At 38.3% G+C, this 18,085-nt stretch overlaps 1 protein-coding gene across 24 annotated transcripts in view; it reads right to left on the bottom strand.

The window, feature by feature from the left end:
• Positions 1-18,085, bottom strand: part of DLG2 (discs large MAGUK scaffold protein 2) — a 990,031-nt gene that overhangs the window by 549,114 nt on the left and 422,832 nt on the right. The window contains exon 1 of one of the 24 annotated variants that reach the window (XM_064719699.1): positions 7,406-7,457. The exons of the other annotated variants lie outside the window; for them this stretch is intronic. Coding sequence (XP_064575769.1) covers positions 7,406-7,411 — 6 coding nt within the window. The 5' untranslated portion in view covers positions 7,412-7,457. Of the gene's footprint in view, positions 1-7,405; positions 7,458-18,085 lie in introns of those variants that run through there. 24 annotated transcript variants of the gene reach the window in all.

Raw genomic sequence — 18,085 nt, forward strand, 5'->3', positions numbered from 1 at the left:
CATCCAAGTGCCTTGCCACCCTCACAGCAGAGAACTCCCTCCTTGTATGTACGCTAAACGTACTCTCTCTTAGCTTGAATCCATTCTCCCTTGTCCTGTTACTACATTTGTACCAAGTCCCTCTCCAGCCTCTCTTTTCCAGGCTGAACAAACCCAACTCTCTTGGTCCTTCCTCATAGTCGAGAGGTGCTCTGTCCCTCTAATCAGCATGGTGAAGGCCTTTGGACTTACTTCAACAGTCCAAGTCCTTCCTGTGCTGGGGGCCCCAGAGCTGGACACAGCACTCCAGGTGGGGTCTCACCAGAGTGGAGCAGAGGGGCAGAATCCCCTCCCTGGTCCAGCTGGCCATGCTGCCTTGCATGCAGCCTAGGACAGGATTGGCTTTCCGGGCTGTGAGTGCCCATGGCTGACTCAGGTCCCACCTCTCAAACACCAGCACCCCCAGTCCTTCACATGGGGCTGTGCTGAACTCTTCATCCCCCAGCCTGGGCTGATAACCAGGGTTGCTTGCACCTGATCTTGTTAAATCTCATGAGATTTCCATGGGCCAGTTCTATAGCTTGTCCTGGTCCCTCTGGATGTCATCCCATCCTTCAGGAGTATTAACAGCACCGCTCAGCTTGGTGTCATCTGCAAATTTGCTGAGAGTGCACTCAGTCCCTATGGCTTTCTTGAATGAAGGAGGCTGGGAAGATATTCAACTAATTCCTTTAAAATCTAGGATTTCAAACAGACCTATAGGTAGTACTTTCCTGGTAAAGACATAATCCAGCAAAACAGCAAAAATATTCACATTGTATAAAAAGCCACATATACAATTTCCTTTGAAGAAAGTAAGGCAAGAACCACACGCTAGTAGCCACTAAGGAAAAAGGAAAAGCCATATTTATATTCCAAAGTTAGGTGAAAGAAGTAATCAAACACTGGAACAGGTTGCTCAGAGAGGTGGTGGATGCCTCACCCCACAAAATACTCGAGGCCAGGTTTGAATGGGACTCAGAGCAACCTCCTGTAGTGTGAAATGCTCCTGCTCATTGCAAGGAGCAGGACTATATGACCTTTAAAGGTCCCTTCCAACACAAAGTATTCCATGTTTCTATTCTAGGAGGCAATTTTTAATCTTTGGAGTTCTGAGAATGTTCTAGAGTTTACCTTTAATTAAAAGAGGGCACTTTCCTACTCCATTCTACATAAATTATTCACATGAGCTCTGTATCTCAGTGATAGCACATTAACAGCTCTCTTATTTTATATAATTGCTGTACATAGGTAATCAGAATACATTATGTTGCAGAGATAATTATGGCAGTGCTTTCTGTTGTTATGAGATGCTGGGAGCCTCAGCAGTGTGTTTTTGTGACACACTGTATTTCATATGGATGGGGAGGAAATTGTCAAGAATTTCCCATGGCTCTGTATTTTTGGCCAATCTACAACTCCAGCAAATAGATTCTGTCACTAATCTTTCTTTTCCAGGGGCTAAGTAGTGCTATCAAAATCTACTGTATTTAGAAAAATGTTTCCTCATTTTGTGGATTTAAGCAACACTGCTTATACACATTTTTTGGCCCATGTGTTATTATTTTAAGGAGTAATTCACAAGAGAGTCCCTTTATCAGTGTACACACATGTACTGTTGTTATAAACCACTAGGAGCAGAGGGGAAATTTGAATTCATAGATTTAATACTCAAAACCACAGATTTTCCTATTCACATGCTTGTATGTTATGTAGATTACTTGAGGTTTTCTTCCCTTCCCAGAGACAAAATTTTATAACAGTTACGTGCCCAACAATGGAAGGAGTTCTACTAGCTCCAGTTTTCCTTTCATTTGAAAAGTTCAGATGGAAAAAATCCATCAGAAATGCTGCATTCCATACTGGTGCACACACTAGCAGGTATCACCCTAATTTACACAGTGTTTCCTCACTCATTTTTTTCCAGTGCCAACTTTTTTTCTGTGAGATAGAGAGACTGTTTTCACCAATATGCAATTACAGGAAATTAAAGCTGGTATGTGAATGTCACGAGTTTACAACAACCTGCAACTAAAGGATTAATTTCACCCTTGTCTATTGTGATATATTCTATTGCTATAAACTTCTATCAAGTATTTCCTGGTAAAAGCCAGCGAGAAACATCTCACAGGTCTTGTACTCTGCCTTAGCAGTAAAAGTTAGTTTTAATACATCCAGTATTTAAATGTATCAAAGCTTATTATTTTCTGGACATGCATGCATTAATATGCATAAATTAAATACTTTCTGTTTAGTGAGAAATGGCTAAGAATCTATTAAATGGGCAAATAATACAGCACATGATGCCTAAACCAAATAATTATATTAAATATGTTTTTAATTACCTGTTTCCATTTATGGTGAGGAGGACCTCTTTAGAATTACAGTAGCTTTGGTGATTGATTGGGTTTCCTTTGGAAATCTATCAGGAGGTTTCCTAGAGCTAAAAAAATTAAAATCCCCAGGCAGCACTTTACAAAGTATGTAGGCATCTCATATCTGCCTGAGTTTTAGACACTTCCCTTGCATGACTGCATTTGCATTTTAAGAGGAAAAACAACCATCAGAAATAGAAAAAAAAATCACCTTTATACTTTATATATTAAAAACTTTCAATGTAAGTTGCTTGATTTTTTTTTTTGTCATGACCCAGCATTTTATGAACATTTTCTGGTGGTTGTAGATTTATCTATAAAGTTTTGTGCTCATTAGATATCCTATATTTTCCACTAGCTTTAAGGTTCAGCATCAGGTGCAGAAACTGACCCTATTCTGTTAATATCTAACATTATTTCTTATGTTTTCAAAGGCTAGGAATCAAAAATTAACATTTCGCACTCCAAGAGGAAAAGGAAGGGTAATAACAATGATGAGGATAGATTTCTTACTGATTCAATAACTGAAAATGCAAAAATGTTTTGCATGTTATGTATTTGTAACCTTGAAAGTCATAGCTTGAAGCCAATATATTTGTTTGGGTTCACCACACAGACTTGATCTGTTGAAGCACTGACTCATGACATTAAGGTGTGATGAGTATATAAAGACCACTTGCTATGGAATTAAGAAGACTACAGAGGTTATAAAGAAGACTAATTTATGGCTGATGTAACTGGACTAGGGCTGGAAGCCTTCCGACATCATCTGCCATTGTAGCTAGACTACAAGAATATATTAAAAAGAGTTGGCAGTGATAAAAAAGCCAAAAAATAATTTGATTGGTTTTTGCTTTCATTTCAACAAAAAATGTTTTGGGAAAAAAAAAAAAAAACTTGACAAACTGTGCTTTACTAAATGCTCTCACCTCCCTTCATAGAATAAGCCATGGTGATCAAGCCAGTGCATTTTTACTTTAACTGTTTTTCATGCATTTCTTTCCTAAAAAGAGACCATCAGACCAAATACGCAATTGCTTTTACATTAAGAAATGACAGTATCCATTTTTATACAAATCTGAATATGGCCAAGTGTGAGTATGACATTGTTGCAATGTACTGATGCCTGCAAGTTAAATAAACATATGACGACTTAATATTGCTAATCTGCATTTAAATCTTACCATGGTAAATAACATGAACCAATTTTGTCATTCTAGCAGCATGCTTCAGACTCACTTCCATTTAACTTTTAAGACTTAATCAGAACTGTTTGCTACAGCACTTTTTGCATATTAAATACTGTGATTTTTCAACTGAGCATGCAGATAATTTCTATGCACATTACTACAAAAATGGAAAAAGTGATTTTTTTAAAAATTATCTTCACTGGTTTTATACTTCTACTCCTTTTATATCAGTGGTCCTAAGATAAGAAGAGCATGGACCTCTTGGAGTGAATCATAAAGATGCTCTACAAACTGGAGCACCTCTGCAACAGAGGACAGGCTGAGAGAGCAGGGGCTGTTCACTATGGAGAAAGGAAGGTCTGGGAGACCTTACTGAAGCCTTTCAAAGGAGCTTATAAAGAAATGGGGACAAATGTTTCAGTAAGGCTGGTAGCAATAGGACAAGCAGCAATGGCTTGAAATTAGAGGATTGCAGATTCAGACTGGATAGAAGGAGGATTTTTTTTATGGTAGGAGTGGTAAAATATTGGCACAGGTTGCCCGAAGTGGTGGTGGGCACTCCATCCCTGGAAATATTCAAGGTCATATTGGATGGGACTCTGAGCAACCTGATCTAGTTGAAGATGTCCCTGCTCATCAGAAACAGGAGAGTTGGAATAGCTGTCCTTTAAAAGTCCCTTCAAACTCAAACCATTATAGGACCCTACAATTGTATTAATTCTTCTATGACTTCATGTGATGAAGTCAATTTGTGTAAAACTGAGGTTAGACTGTTGCAAGGGACATGAGTGGATAAGTCCCAGGCGTTAAATAAGTATTACAACAAATCCTCATACAGTTAATCCTAAAGGGTCACTGTAGTAGTGTTGTCATCATATTGCAGAAGTTTCATACCTTCTCAGTGATTTCTCATGGGCAACTCCTCACAGCACTGACTCTTTCACAGCACACCCAAAAAACTCCAACTCTCTCCCCAACCAGCTACCCCCCTCTTTTGTAGCGCTCTTCTTCTCATTGGACACAGCTGTGGCCTATTAAGGGCAGGTCTGTTCCTAATCTTTGGTGATTAGTACAGCTGCAACTCCTCAGGTGCGAGATTACTTTCTGCACTTACTTTATTTTCTTACATTCCATCCCTCCACATAGTAGTGCAAAACATGGCTATTCATATCTTCACAGCCACTTCAGGAGCACAGCTCAATGCGTTACCACAACAATTTGCTTTCACACATCTGAATAGTAAGTGAATTCTTTCAGGTTTATCAATACATTGGAGTAATTTCACTGCCATAATATGAGCTAGAAAAGAATTGCCAGCATAATTTTTTGCCAGAACTTTGCAAGGCTAGCATTTCTTGACTAGAGGAAACAAGACAGCAAAACGTGTAAGAATCCATTACATTTCTCCAGTTTCATGGAAGAGCTTGGAGGATGCATTCTGGAGGACAGACTCCAACCATTCCTCTTGACTTTGCAGCACAACGACGTGTGGGATTTATGGCCTGCTAGAGGGATGGGGGAAAGCTCTGGCTCTCTGGATAACCTGCTGACAGCTTGGGTGTGCCCTTGTGCCACCAGTGCCCTCCTGCTCTCCCTCCCAATTCCCCAGAGGCAGTTTGGAGATGCTCTGTATCATGCTCCCCATGTCCTGTAGACACAAAAATGCTGCCCCTTATGGAGGGGAAGTGTCACACAAGAGTTCAAAGAATTCTGTGAAGCTTTTTGAGAGACTTTTGATGACAACCCATAGGCTGTAAAGGGTGGGATGCTTCAGACCTGGAGATAGAACACTTACCATACATGTGTTAATGTGAGTGAGTAGAGAACAGAAGCCATTCAGGTGGAAAGCTGTGACACAGAGATGTGGTGGAGGGGTCAGGTTTGCGCCCCAGACAACAGTAGCTTCATGCACCACATGCAGAACTCTATCTTTTCCATGTAGCTTGGAGTCTGGCATAATTTGGGTTATAAAAGCACTATGGCCAGTAAAAAAAAAAAAAAAAATTTAAAAAAAGGGCAATTTATGAGGATAAGCTGCCAAATAGATTTTGAAAACTCATGGGTTTATAGCTAAAAAAAAAAAAAGTGATTTCTCAACTGATTATTAAATTGATAAGTTTAACTAGGCTATTAATCTACCAGCTGTGAAGCTTTTTCAGCGATGCCTGATCTGATCTATCTCACTTCTCCTACAAATGTGACATGACTATACTCACTGGATGAATAGTTACTGGCTCACTCATTTCTGTCTCTTGAAAACTACTTCACTCCTCTAGCAAATTGAAACCAATATGGACAGATTCTTATAAAGCAGAGTTACAAATAGACTTCATCAAAACTGAATAAAAATAAACTAGCTACCCATTCCTCCAATGAAAACTAAAGATGTAACAAAAAAGTTTGAATATACAAAGTTATCCAAGGTCAAAGTCTTCCTTTAAGCCTGATTCAGTCTGTTGGGTTCTGTTCAGATTTGTGTGAAACTATGTACCTATGAGCCACAATGCTCTGGCAGTAAAATGAAATTAAGTGTCCATCTGGCTTAGCTTGGGCTATTATTTCTTGCTAATAAAACTCCTGTCAGCAGAGAGCTGATCATTCTCATTTGCCTATAGCTGCTTTCTGACAGATGCACAGAATTTCTGAGCTCTGGTGACCACCTTTGAGTCCTTCCCAAATCAAACCAACAGTAAATTAAGCTCTAAGTGTATGTACAGAGAAAAAGTAAATGTGTTACACTTTGGGTGGAATGCAATGTTTATCAATGATAAATCCCAGAAAAAAATAAGGTTTTCTGAGGTTATAGTGATGATTACAATACCTTTTCCCTACACCATGAGCACAATAGGCAGATTATGCATGAGAAGTGAGAGGCAAAGAGTGTAAAAGAGAAGACAAAGTAGTATGAAAAGCCTCTTCTCATCACATCATCATGCTACATGGGAATCTGAAACTGTGAAAGAGGCCATGCCTACTGGCACCTTCCAAAAGCTCCATTGCCTCAGCAGCTCAGGTTTGTCCTGGGTGTCGTCATGTCCCACTCCTTCATGGAGAAACAGGTCTGACACAGGGTATGCCTCACAGGCAGCACCCTGCCCCTGGATCTTGAAATCCTCTCTCTCCACCACGGCAGCAAACTGCTAAGAAATTCTGCCTTTACAGCAGGCAACACTATTTTAAAAACCATGCCAATTAAAGGCCTAAAATAGAACACATGATGATGATTTTAAAGCTCAACAAAACAAATCAAGCACATCATAAATTGCAGATGCTAAAATACATAAATTACAGTGGAAGATATCTACATTCCTCTCTGTTAAGAAAGCAGGATGCATAGCCTACACAGTGAATAAAATATTCTAAAGCATTTCATTCATACAGAATACAAGATTGGCTCAGGGCAAAAGTTTAAGGTATCTAAACACATAAAATCTTTTAAAGTGTTGTTTCTTTATAAAGCCTGATCCAGGGGAGATCATATTTTAAAATACAGCTCCAGACAACCAGTATTCAATTTCTTTCAAGGTTATATGAGGCAAGTCAGCTAGAATGGAAATCTGATGAAAGCAAAATATTTTGTTGTAGTTTAACCCCAGCCAGCAACTAAGCCCCACAGAATGGCTTGATCATCCCAGCCCCAGTGGAACAAGAGAGAGAATAGGAAGAGTAAAGGAGAGAATATTTGTGGGTTGAAACAGACAGCTTACATAGGATAGGGAAAAAATAAAAAATATAATAACAATAATAATAGTATTACCAATAACAATAATAAATTTGAATATGCAAAACAAGTGATGCACAATGCTATTGCTCACCACTCACCAACATCCAGCCGGTGCCCAGCAGCAGTCCTCCAGCCAGCTTTACCCCATGATTTACATACTGAGCATGTCACTATATGTTATGAAATATCCCTTGGATCAGTTGGGGTCAACTGTCCTGCCTGTGTCCCCTCCCAACTCCTTGTGCCTCCCCAGCCTCCTCACTGGCAGGGCATGAGAAACTGAAAAGTCCTTGATCTACTGTAAACATGACTTAGCAACAACTAAAAGCATCAGTGTGTTATCAACATTAGTCTCAACCTAAATCCAAAACACAGCACTGTTCCAGCTTCCAGGAAGAAAATAAATTCTACACCAGCTGAAACCAGGAGATGTTTATACAAGAGGAATTTTAAGGCTAGAATGCAAAACATGAAATTTGTATTTAATCGCTCATTGTCGCAGATCTATAAAGCTCACTGAAAAGCCTGAAAGGTTCTATTGAAGTAGATTAAATTTTAAATCAAGTGCATACACAGCTACTGAAAAAGTAATGCATAAAACATAATGAGAATAGGTATCACCAGGACTAAAATCTAAACTGCATTTTGATGTATAAATTCATAGACTAAGCATGATTAAAAAAACCCAACAAAAACACAAAACAAAAACTGGAAGCCCAAACTAGCTACTAGATTCAAATGTTGTCCCAAAATTGTTACAACAGATGACTACGTCTGTGGATCTCTGTTTTCTCTTATTGCTTATGTCTGGTTTTAAATATTGATTTGAAAGCTAAAGCTGAATGTAGTTACACAACACAATAAAACGTTCACTTGTAGCATTGTGAGCAATTTAACCCTGACAAAGAAAAATTTAGGCTACCAGTTTGCTAGCCTAAGGATAATTTCATTTCCATGGAGGAACTAACTCCACATTAACTTACATATTACTTAACTACAGTCAGGATTTAACTATTTAACAGTTTTTTTGTATTCTTCACTTGGAAGGGCAGTTCTTCACAGAGCAAATGGAAATTGTAGATCTATTATCCCTTCTTCAATCATAGGAAAGGACAAAGGTGGGGGGGGGAAAAGTAAGATTGGTCAAAGTTGGAGGACAATGAAAATACAACCAATATTTAAGTTTTGTTCTTGGAAACAGGTACCACCTCCACAAATATGCTTAAATTAACCCTAAATAGAATATGTACACAGAGGAAGTCAAGGGCAAGAACAAAGTTTCAAAATTTGATATCTCACCACCAGTTTACTTCTAGAATCACAACAGAGATGGATTAGAAAATATCAGGTAAATGAATGGCTTTATGAGCCAAGCAAAACCAGGCATCCCCTGGTAAAGGCATTTCTATTTTACTTTGCCAAAAATACCAGAATACAAATTAAGATAAAGCTTTAACAGATAATATATGTATTAAAAAATGCAGTTATTGGACAGATAAAATGAGCTCAAGATTTTTCCACTGTTAATGGAATAAACACACATTTAGGGAAAAATATGGAACTTTGTTGACTCAGATATCTTTAAATCAAGTGCACCAGATTTCTCTTTATCTCTGTTCTTTGAGGAATGCAATATGTAATCCTTACATGAATGGCTCTTCAAAAATCCTTTCCAGCAAGTTACTCTTTAGAATTCAGAGTATTCTGTGGTGCTCTATTTGTACCAGTTATGAATTTTAGGAGCATGGCAATGGCTTGTCTTAACAGTCCAAAACTGTTAACAGGGATGCTGACAGGCTGTCAGTTCCAAATGGTACTGGCACCATGGGATTCCTGGAGTCTCTGAATCAAACTCTGATTTCAGCTGTACTAACTTTATCCTCTATGAGTCAGTTTTTTCGGGGTAGTCACTCTTAGGAGTCATGAGTATTAATTTAAAGAGTCACAACACTGTTGTTGATTTGGTATTGCAACACCTCAGCGTTCCAGTGACTGCAGATAAATACTGCAAAGGTTTACAGGAATCTGTGCTCTGAATGGGACATGAAGTGGCAGGACCCTTACTTACGTTCAACTCTCACTGCTGCCAGTCTGAAAGAGTGAACATGCAGCTCTGGGTGTCACAAAATGTATGATTCTGTCTCTATATTTTATCCACTGACTATTGGAAAATCATAAGTTAAAGTGCTTTTAATTTTAACATGAGTGCCATAATTTTAGATTTTAAAAAATGGAACTGTTGAAGTTTCAAAAGATGAAAGCAATGGTGAGAAAAAGAGAAAAATATAGTCAGAGGCATCCATCCAAAGCTGCAACACCCAGGCCATCATTTACTTGGCATAGAAAAAAAGAACTTTTATAGGACATAATGGTTTAACTATAAAAAGAACTCTGGTGTAAACATTCTGAGATAAGAAAGAATAACTGCACCTTCCATCATATTGATGATCAATCTATACAGCCATGTGTGATATTTTACTGAAATTATTGTGCAGCATATGGCAAGGAGTCATTGCAACTTTTTTTTCAATTGTTACACATTTTACCATTTTTTAGCAATTGTTACAGATTTTACCATTTTTCTTTTTGAACAGGAAGAATGTGTTACATTATTTAGGCTTTATCAAAAAGTACTATTTGTTTGTACTGTTGTAAAGAACTAAGAAAAAAGGTCATGGGGGAAAAAGGAGGTAATAGTAAGTCAAGAGGAAGAAGAAGAAAATTTCAGTGAAGAGATCAACTGTCTTTCCTAAGCCACACGTGAAAAAACTCATACTAATGTCCAGTATGAAACATGCCTGAACACATAAGACTGCCAACTAATACGATTGCTAACATTGGAATTAGTTATGTCCTGATCAGACTTCCTAGAAAGAATGGACTGCCATAAATTGTTTTAATAAGTATATACGAAGTCTGAAAGGATAAAGATGGCTTGTCTAGAATTCTTTTTTATATGTCTAGTCATCACAGAGTTCTATGAAAATAGCATTACGTGGGATGAAGAAAGACTTGAAGAAACTGCAGCATTACTAGAAGTTGTAGGCGAGATAATTTGGAGGAGATTATTAATTTTCTGAGGAACGTGAAAGTCCTGTCACATATGTGTGTGTGCATCTAATATATAAAGGCACAAAGCTGCACATTGCAAGACCAGTGCCCCAGGTACAGCCTCTGGTCATCGTGGGGATGAAAATAAATTTTTTGGGAAATTAAATCGGTATGGGCATGGGAGTATGGACATTAGGACCCCCTAATTTTATAGTTATGGACTGCTGTGGGCATTGTTTAAGCCTGGGGATATTTGTTGTCTAAGGTACAATGGTTTGTGGGTTACCTGCTTCACACATGTGCTGAGTCTATGTCACAATCAGCCAAGGAGCTAAGGCACTGTGCTGATACAGGGCTCATCACTAACCTTAACCCCTAACCCTGCACAGTAGCAGGTGATAGCAGACTGCTTTCCTGGCATCCTCCTCCCATCCAGCCCAGACTTACTCTACAGTTGCCACCTCCTGGCTTGTAACCTCTCCCAGGACCCTCGTGCCCATCAGCTGCCCATGCACAGGGCTGATGTCACTGTCATTCTTGACAATATAAAATTTGACATGCAGTGCATGGTCATGCTGATTGGTCACAGATCTGACAGCTTCCAAACCAGCAGAGATGGAAAAGGTTCTGGGAAAAACTTAGCTCTGTTGGTTGGGGTTCATGACTGTCCCAGAGAATGACACATTGCCCTGGGCATGTTTAGGCTTCATTTCGAAATTACATTCTCAGCTTCTTTCTATTCACCTTTGGTCAAATACAGTCTGTCCCTTAAATGTTTTATGCAGGAGATTTTTAAAAATATATTTAGAGTGTATGTAGTCCAGACTTTCTTTTCTCAATGCAGCAGGAAAAGGGAAGTACCCCAATGAGATTGCAATGCCATCCACCTCCTTAAAATGTTCTATATTAAATTGACTATTAAATCAAAAATACCATGCTTTGCCAATGAGTTAATAAATGTCTGAAAAAGTGTATGACATTTTAAGGAAGCCGTTACAGACAAAACCACACTGTACCTCATATTTCAAAGATCTTTTAAAAAAGACCAATTGTTCTGTCAGCTTCATTGTGGAAATCCAGAGCAACTATGCCTATTTCTCTGAGGCTATTGCTGGGCCCCTCGCTGGGGCTGGTTGAGCTGACTAGAGTCTACAGGAGCCCCCTGTTGAACCCAACAAGGACTGAATTTCAGCTGTAGCTTAGTACAGAGTTATTGGGTTGGTCAGGCAAGGACCTAAGGCTTTGTCCCTACACAAGGACAGAATTAGCCAGTGATACCCTATCCTTATTAGTGCATGTTAATTTTTGGTCCTGCTAACCAATACAAAGTCAGAGTAGCTCCACGGCAATGATCTCTACTTCCCTTCCCTCTGCAGATGCTGAAATTAGTTTCCCCATCTGCCTCCCACTGCTCAGCCACATTTTCTGGAACACCACTGCAGCAGTTGATTCCCCTGTCTTGCGCCTATTTTTTTCTGAGAAACATCACATTTCCGGGAAATTATTGACATCATAGCTGGGTACCCAAGAGGTGCTGGTTCTGTTGGATAGGATACATTATAGCTTGAACAAAAATATTGATGCATGCTTGTCTTTGCTAAAGTCCTAGAAAATGTCTCTCTACATCTGACCTACTGTACCTAAACATCAATAAACTTGATTAAATTTTCTTTTCAGAGACTGAAAAACTGTGTAACTGCTTGGAGATGTTGATTTTACACCAAGGGGTTTTTCCCCTTTTATGTCTTAACGGCTTTGGGCCTTCAGTAGTTTTAAACCCCAAATTATAACAAAGAGCAAGTATATGCAAAGATAACTCACTGGAGTTTATGCACAATCTCCAAAAAAATTAGGTAAAATAATTGTAAAGGCCAGTAAGACAGTATCACTCTTGAATGTACACTCCCTGTTAATTCCATAGTGAGATGTCACAAATAGTCAGCAATATCTCTCATTCTATGCAGCTCATTCAGTTCCTCCAAACGCACAGAAGTGTTCTATAAAATGTCCTAGAATGCATATTATTAGCCTTATGTATGAAATACTGGGTTTTTTCCCACAAAAATGAGTGCAACAGGAAAATGGAGTACACTAAAAATAATTTTTCAATTGAAAATTGAGGTAAAAAGTATAAAAAAATATTTCCAGAATTATAAAAGTGAGGATTTTGCTTAGAAATTTTTCTATAACTAAATATCAAAATATAAACACGTAAAAATTAAAAGGAAGTATTTTTTCAGAGCACTGGAAGCTTTCAGACCTTTGCTTCTTGAAATAACTGAAGAGCAGATAGAGTTAGCAGATTGTTATTCTTCACATGAATCTGAATAGGTATGAGAGCCTGTCATTAAACTTAGATTTAATGAGTCAAAAAATGTGGTAAGATTCAGAAATATTGGGTTGTTTCTCAGATTAAAAAATGTTGATTCTTCCTATTCTTTGGTCATTTTAATATTCTTAAGTAAGCACTTTAAAATTAAATTAAAAGCAGGGCAGCAGTCACTGCCCCAAGTCACTTTGGCATCATATATATCCACTTTCTCTTCCTAGAGATTGTGTTGAAATAATCTGTCACTCATCCTCTAGGGAATTTTTTTCTTTTCTTGGTATTTTTCCATTCAGTCACTATCAGAGTTCATTGCTGTTAAACAATCTAAAGTAATTTTGAAATAAACATGGTTTAAACTAAGCTGGTCTGAATGATACTTCGTTCTCAAAAATTAAACAAAAACAAAGAAAACAACTTTTTTCAACAATCATGTGTGAACAGCCACAATCTTTTCTTTCTACTCTTTGAACTACCAACCACAGAACAACAAAGCAAAATAATTTCTTTTACAAAACTGAATTGCAATACTTTTAAAAATCTCTTAAATATTTAAGGACAGCCAACCTATGGTAAGTGACCTGTATCAAAGCCATTAGAAAGACCTCTACACCTCGTTGCTCTCTTTTCTCTGTAGCACTGGAGGAAAGCAAACTACATCATACAGAAAAGAAATCTGCACACAATGGTCAGTTTGTCAAGGTGTGTAGCGCCACATTCTAGCTTTAATTAACTGAGGCAACCAGAAGGTTTGGCAATTTTGAAAAAAAATCCTCCAAAAGTATGTTTACATCACAGGTCTGTGTGGATCAGAATGCTATTTTTCATAAATATTCCTCTTGATGCTGCTCTCAAATTTAAGTTAGAAGAGATTAAAACAGAATACGTCTAATTTGCAGGGGAAAAACCACAAAAAAATGCAAAAATCCAGATTGCTGTTTCCAGGGTTTTACATGAAAAGTTTTGGAAAAGGTTTTCCTTGAAACTCTTCTCATTAAAATAGGAACCAAAATATTTTAAACTCCACCAAGCCTGACAGAGTTCAAGAAGCATTTGGACAATGCTGTCAGACACATGGTATGAACCTTGGGGCTGTTCCATGCAGGGCCAGGATTTGGACTCCATTCCAACTCAGGATACCCTGTGATTCTATGAAATTGTCTACATGCATGCCTATCAGCAAGCAGGAGTCACATCAGAAGTTTTGCCCTAGTAGGTAAATGTGGGAAAGTTGATGTATCTGGAATATAATGTTTAATATTAAACATCAGATTCCAGATACAATAAAAAAAAGGTACACTTCTAACAGCAAATATTGAGAAACTAAAGCATTCTTGTGTTATGGAAGAAGCAAGTTGGCCAGAGTTATATGACTGAGAAAAGGTGATTCAGCATCTGGGGCAGCTGAAATTTTTGGTTATGGGAAAAGAAACTTCTGAGTTTATCTTGTTCTCGGATAATTTATCTTAATGCAAGTTTTCTCAAGCGCTTTCTAACAGACACTGTCATTCCTGGAAATTACAGTCAAGAAAATTGCTGCTTTAACAATTCAGCCAGTTTCTGAAGTCTTCTAGTGATTGAGCTACCTGCTGATTGACTACTGATCACTCCAGCTCTTACAGTTTAATGCATCTGTGGCCATAATGGCCCTACAGAGACATCGCTCCAGGTCCTCTCGCCGTGTCAGCATCGAGAGAGAGGTGACTCAGCAGCCAAGTCAAGAGACACAATCCACTGTGCTCTTGATGGATGTTTTGCCTTCCACAGTGTCTAGTGCTGTGCTGGAGATGAAGCTGTGCTCCTGGGATATTAAAGGCAAAGTGAGCTACACTCAATTGATCAGAGAGTTCACCCAAAGATTTAAAATAATACAGAGTGATAGAGATTTAGGGGATACAGCATGTAAATATATCTGGTATTCATATACCTGCTAAGGATGCAAAATCATCTTCTTAGGTCACCTTAAGGGACACCTGGGAAGGGCTTGGTCACCTTCATAAGCAAGAAGACATGCCAAAAAAACCACATTGTTGAAGGCTCTGGAACATGACTATTTAAGGAGGTGATAGCTAGGTAGCAAAGTGAGTGCAATTTCCTTGGCCCCTGTTCACTCTTTCCCCAAGAAATCTCCTAGTCTCTTCACAGAAAGTTCTGATAATAATGCAGATAAAAGTCAATATCAACTCTTTCTGTCTTTCACCTACAGTTTGCAGAAGTGGTGAAGAAATAAAGGAATTAGGTTTTACTTATATTTAGCAGCTTCTAACAGAGGTGCAATGAATCATCAGCTGCATTTCAGGAGAGAGTATCTGAAGTGCAAATACCAAGGTGCAACTTTTGACACTTCAAATTTTAATCAGGGCAGGAGGTGTTATTTCTTTTATTATTATTCTTCTAAACTGTGTGGAGATTAGAGGAATGCTGCATAGAAAGATTGTTTCAGAACTCTGCCCCAAGGTCTTGCTTCTCAGCCGAAATCTTTTTAAGTCTCCTTTGCCATTAACAGGAACTCTAAGTCCAGTATTAAAACAATTAAAAAGTCACTAAAATGTTTCTAGAGGAAAAGAAAGTTTAACTACGAAGGCATGAACACATCTTGGTCTAAGGCAGCCTCTTGCAAAGTCTTCAAAATTCTTGAAAGAATGAAAACTCTCATTACCATTGCCATTTGCCCAAGGCCAGCCTAACTCAGTAATTATAAGTAATGCTCATGGCATTTATATAGAGCTGACACCAACACTGTGTAATTTCAGTACAAAGTGCAGCAAAGATTCTGCTTTTCTAAAAGTGCTTGTTTGTTGCAGTGCTAATTCAACTTCTCCAATTCTATATGTTAAGCACAGACAGTCAGATCTTATTTAAGATAACTTAATATTAAAACAGTTACAAGGGGGAGAAAGCAAAAACTGTAGGATTCCCACCAGGAATAATTTAGCTTTTTGTGCAGACCCCTAAGAGTATAAATTAACACTCAGCTCCAGTGTCTATAAAATAGCGCCCAATGGTCAATATGCTGAAAAAAAAATGATATCAGTTTCTGGAATCTGTACTTGATGTCATGTCTTAAGGTAAATTCAGAATAGAATTTGTAGTTCACACTTGTTTTGAGTTAATTGCAATTAATGAACTGCTGACAATATGAAATTAAATAGTAGTATGAATGTTACATAAATAGCTGTTCAAGGACATTTATGATCTTTTCCTATGTCTACAAAAGACAAACTAAACACACACTAGAATAACATTGACTTTGATTTGTTGGTTTTTTTTCCAAAACTTTAGTTTTGGGAAAAAAACTATAAAATAATTTCATAGAATCATACAATATCCTCAGTTGGAAAGGACGACCTAGGATCATTGAAAACCAACTCCTGTCCTCCACAGGACACCCCAAGAGTCACACCATGTGCCTGAGAGCATTGTCCAAATGCTTCTTGAACTCTGTCAGGCTGGTGCTGTGACCACTTCCCTGAGAAGTCTGTTCCAGTGACCAACCACGCAAGGGTCAGAAACCTTTTTCTAATACCCAACCTAATCCTCCCCTGACTCAGCTTCCTAGAGTCCCTTTGGGCTCTGTCATGAGTCAAAAAAGGGAAGAGATTGGTTTGGGCCCCTCCACCTCTACTCACAAATAACATGGAGACCCTGACGAGGTCTCTGCTCAGTCTCCTCCTTCCCTGGCTGAACAGACCAAGTGGCTTCACCTGCTCCTTGTATGGCTCACTCTCTGTAAACTCTGTGAGATAAGAAAACCCTGTATATAACAGAAATACTTCTTGTTTGTCTGGAAACAACATGAAGCATCTCCATCATTATCTGCATGGCAATAAAAGAAAAGTAACTTTTCATTCAGGTGTAACAACATAAACATTTTCTATTATCATCAGATAAGTACTGAAAAGTTTCCCACAGATGTAGGATTTCCTATATTGGTTTAACTAATGGAGGATTACAATACACAAAAGTCATTGTATTAATAACAATAATAATGTAATTGTGCACCTCCCAAATAAAGCAGTACCCAGAGGTATTCATACTCATTTCTGCAGATTTTATACCAATGTTGTGACTGTTTCCATCACATGGCAACCATGGGACTCATCTGGCTATTGTGTTTCAGTACTGCGGGTCCCACAAGAAAGATGCTGGAACAACTTCAATGGTGGTCCAAAAACATGATGAGTGGCTCACAGCACACAATGCAGAGGTTGAGAGAGGAGTTTGAACAGCCTGGAGAAAATAGAATTCAGCGGACAAAAAGTATAACAGGGGTGGTCAAGCAATGGAACAAGTCACTTGGAGAGGTTGTGAAGTCTCCCTCTTTGAAGATATTCAGCACTAGACTGGACAAGTCTTTGGACAACCTCATCTAACTTTGACTGAATCTAATTTCAGAATTCAAAGTTGTTTCTACTTTGACTGGGCATTGCACCAGGCAACCTCCAGAGATCAATTTCAACCTAAATTTTTATACAACGGTAGAATTTTTCAGAAAAGAATTTTAATATTTCCTTTTAGGCTGAAGGACTATACCTTCAGCCAAGGAAAAAAAAAAATCTTTGTCAGTGGAATTTAAAACCTGAAAATATTTCCAACTTTCATGCATTACCCCTTCTTTTCTTTAAAGATGCATTTCTACAACTGTATCACTGGGAATGATATTTTCATAGCACAGAAAAATATTCATAAAACCCAAAAATTTTTATGATGAAATAATTACAGAGGAAAAAATGAAAGCCTTTTCACTTCAGGCATTTTTCTGAGTCACTGGAAATACTGGTATTCAATTTTTTCAACAGTCCTGCCAAAATGAGGAAACAATGAAAGATTATTTGCATAAATTATATCCTGCGAGGTTTAATATAAAATGTAAACCCAAGAAAGAGACTCCTGCAGGAGGATATGCTTTTATGAATTAAGTTTTACAGATTGTTATAACAGTCAGTGAACTCCATTTCTGAACACAAGAGCAAATTAATGCGCATGCAGGTCTTGCGCCATTGCTTTTCAGGAAAGCCAAGATCTCCTCAGAGAAACAGTGGCAAGTCTTATATTTGTAAAACAGATGAAGCACTTCCCTTAACTCCCAGATGTCTCAAATCCAGATTTCTATCCATGAACTGGTGTAGAAGGAAGAGTGTTAGCATGACCTACACAAGCTCTTTCCATTTATTGGCCAGTGCCCATTGTATGCTGAAGGTTGTTCAGGGCAGCCTGTAGATGTTGGGGTCCTTCAGACACAGGTGGGGGCTTGTGCTACACCAGTTCTGATGGGCAGGACAGATCCTGACATGCCAGGCAACAGTCACTAACTCCTGGGAAAGAGTAAGCAGCAAGCAGAAAATATCAGCAGCTGCAAGTAGAAAATAAATCTACTTACAGGAAAGAACAAGAGAAGAGT

This window comes from Zonotrichia leucophrys, chromosome 1 (assembly GCF_028769735.1).
Source record: "Zonotrichia leucophrys gambelii isolate GWCS_2022_RI chromosome 1, RI_Zleu_2.0, whole genome shotgun sequence".
Taxonomy (NCBI): domain Eukaryota; kingdom Metazoa; phylum Chordata; class Aves; order Passeriformes; family Passerellidae; genus Zonotrichia; species Zonotrichia leucophrys.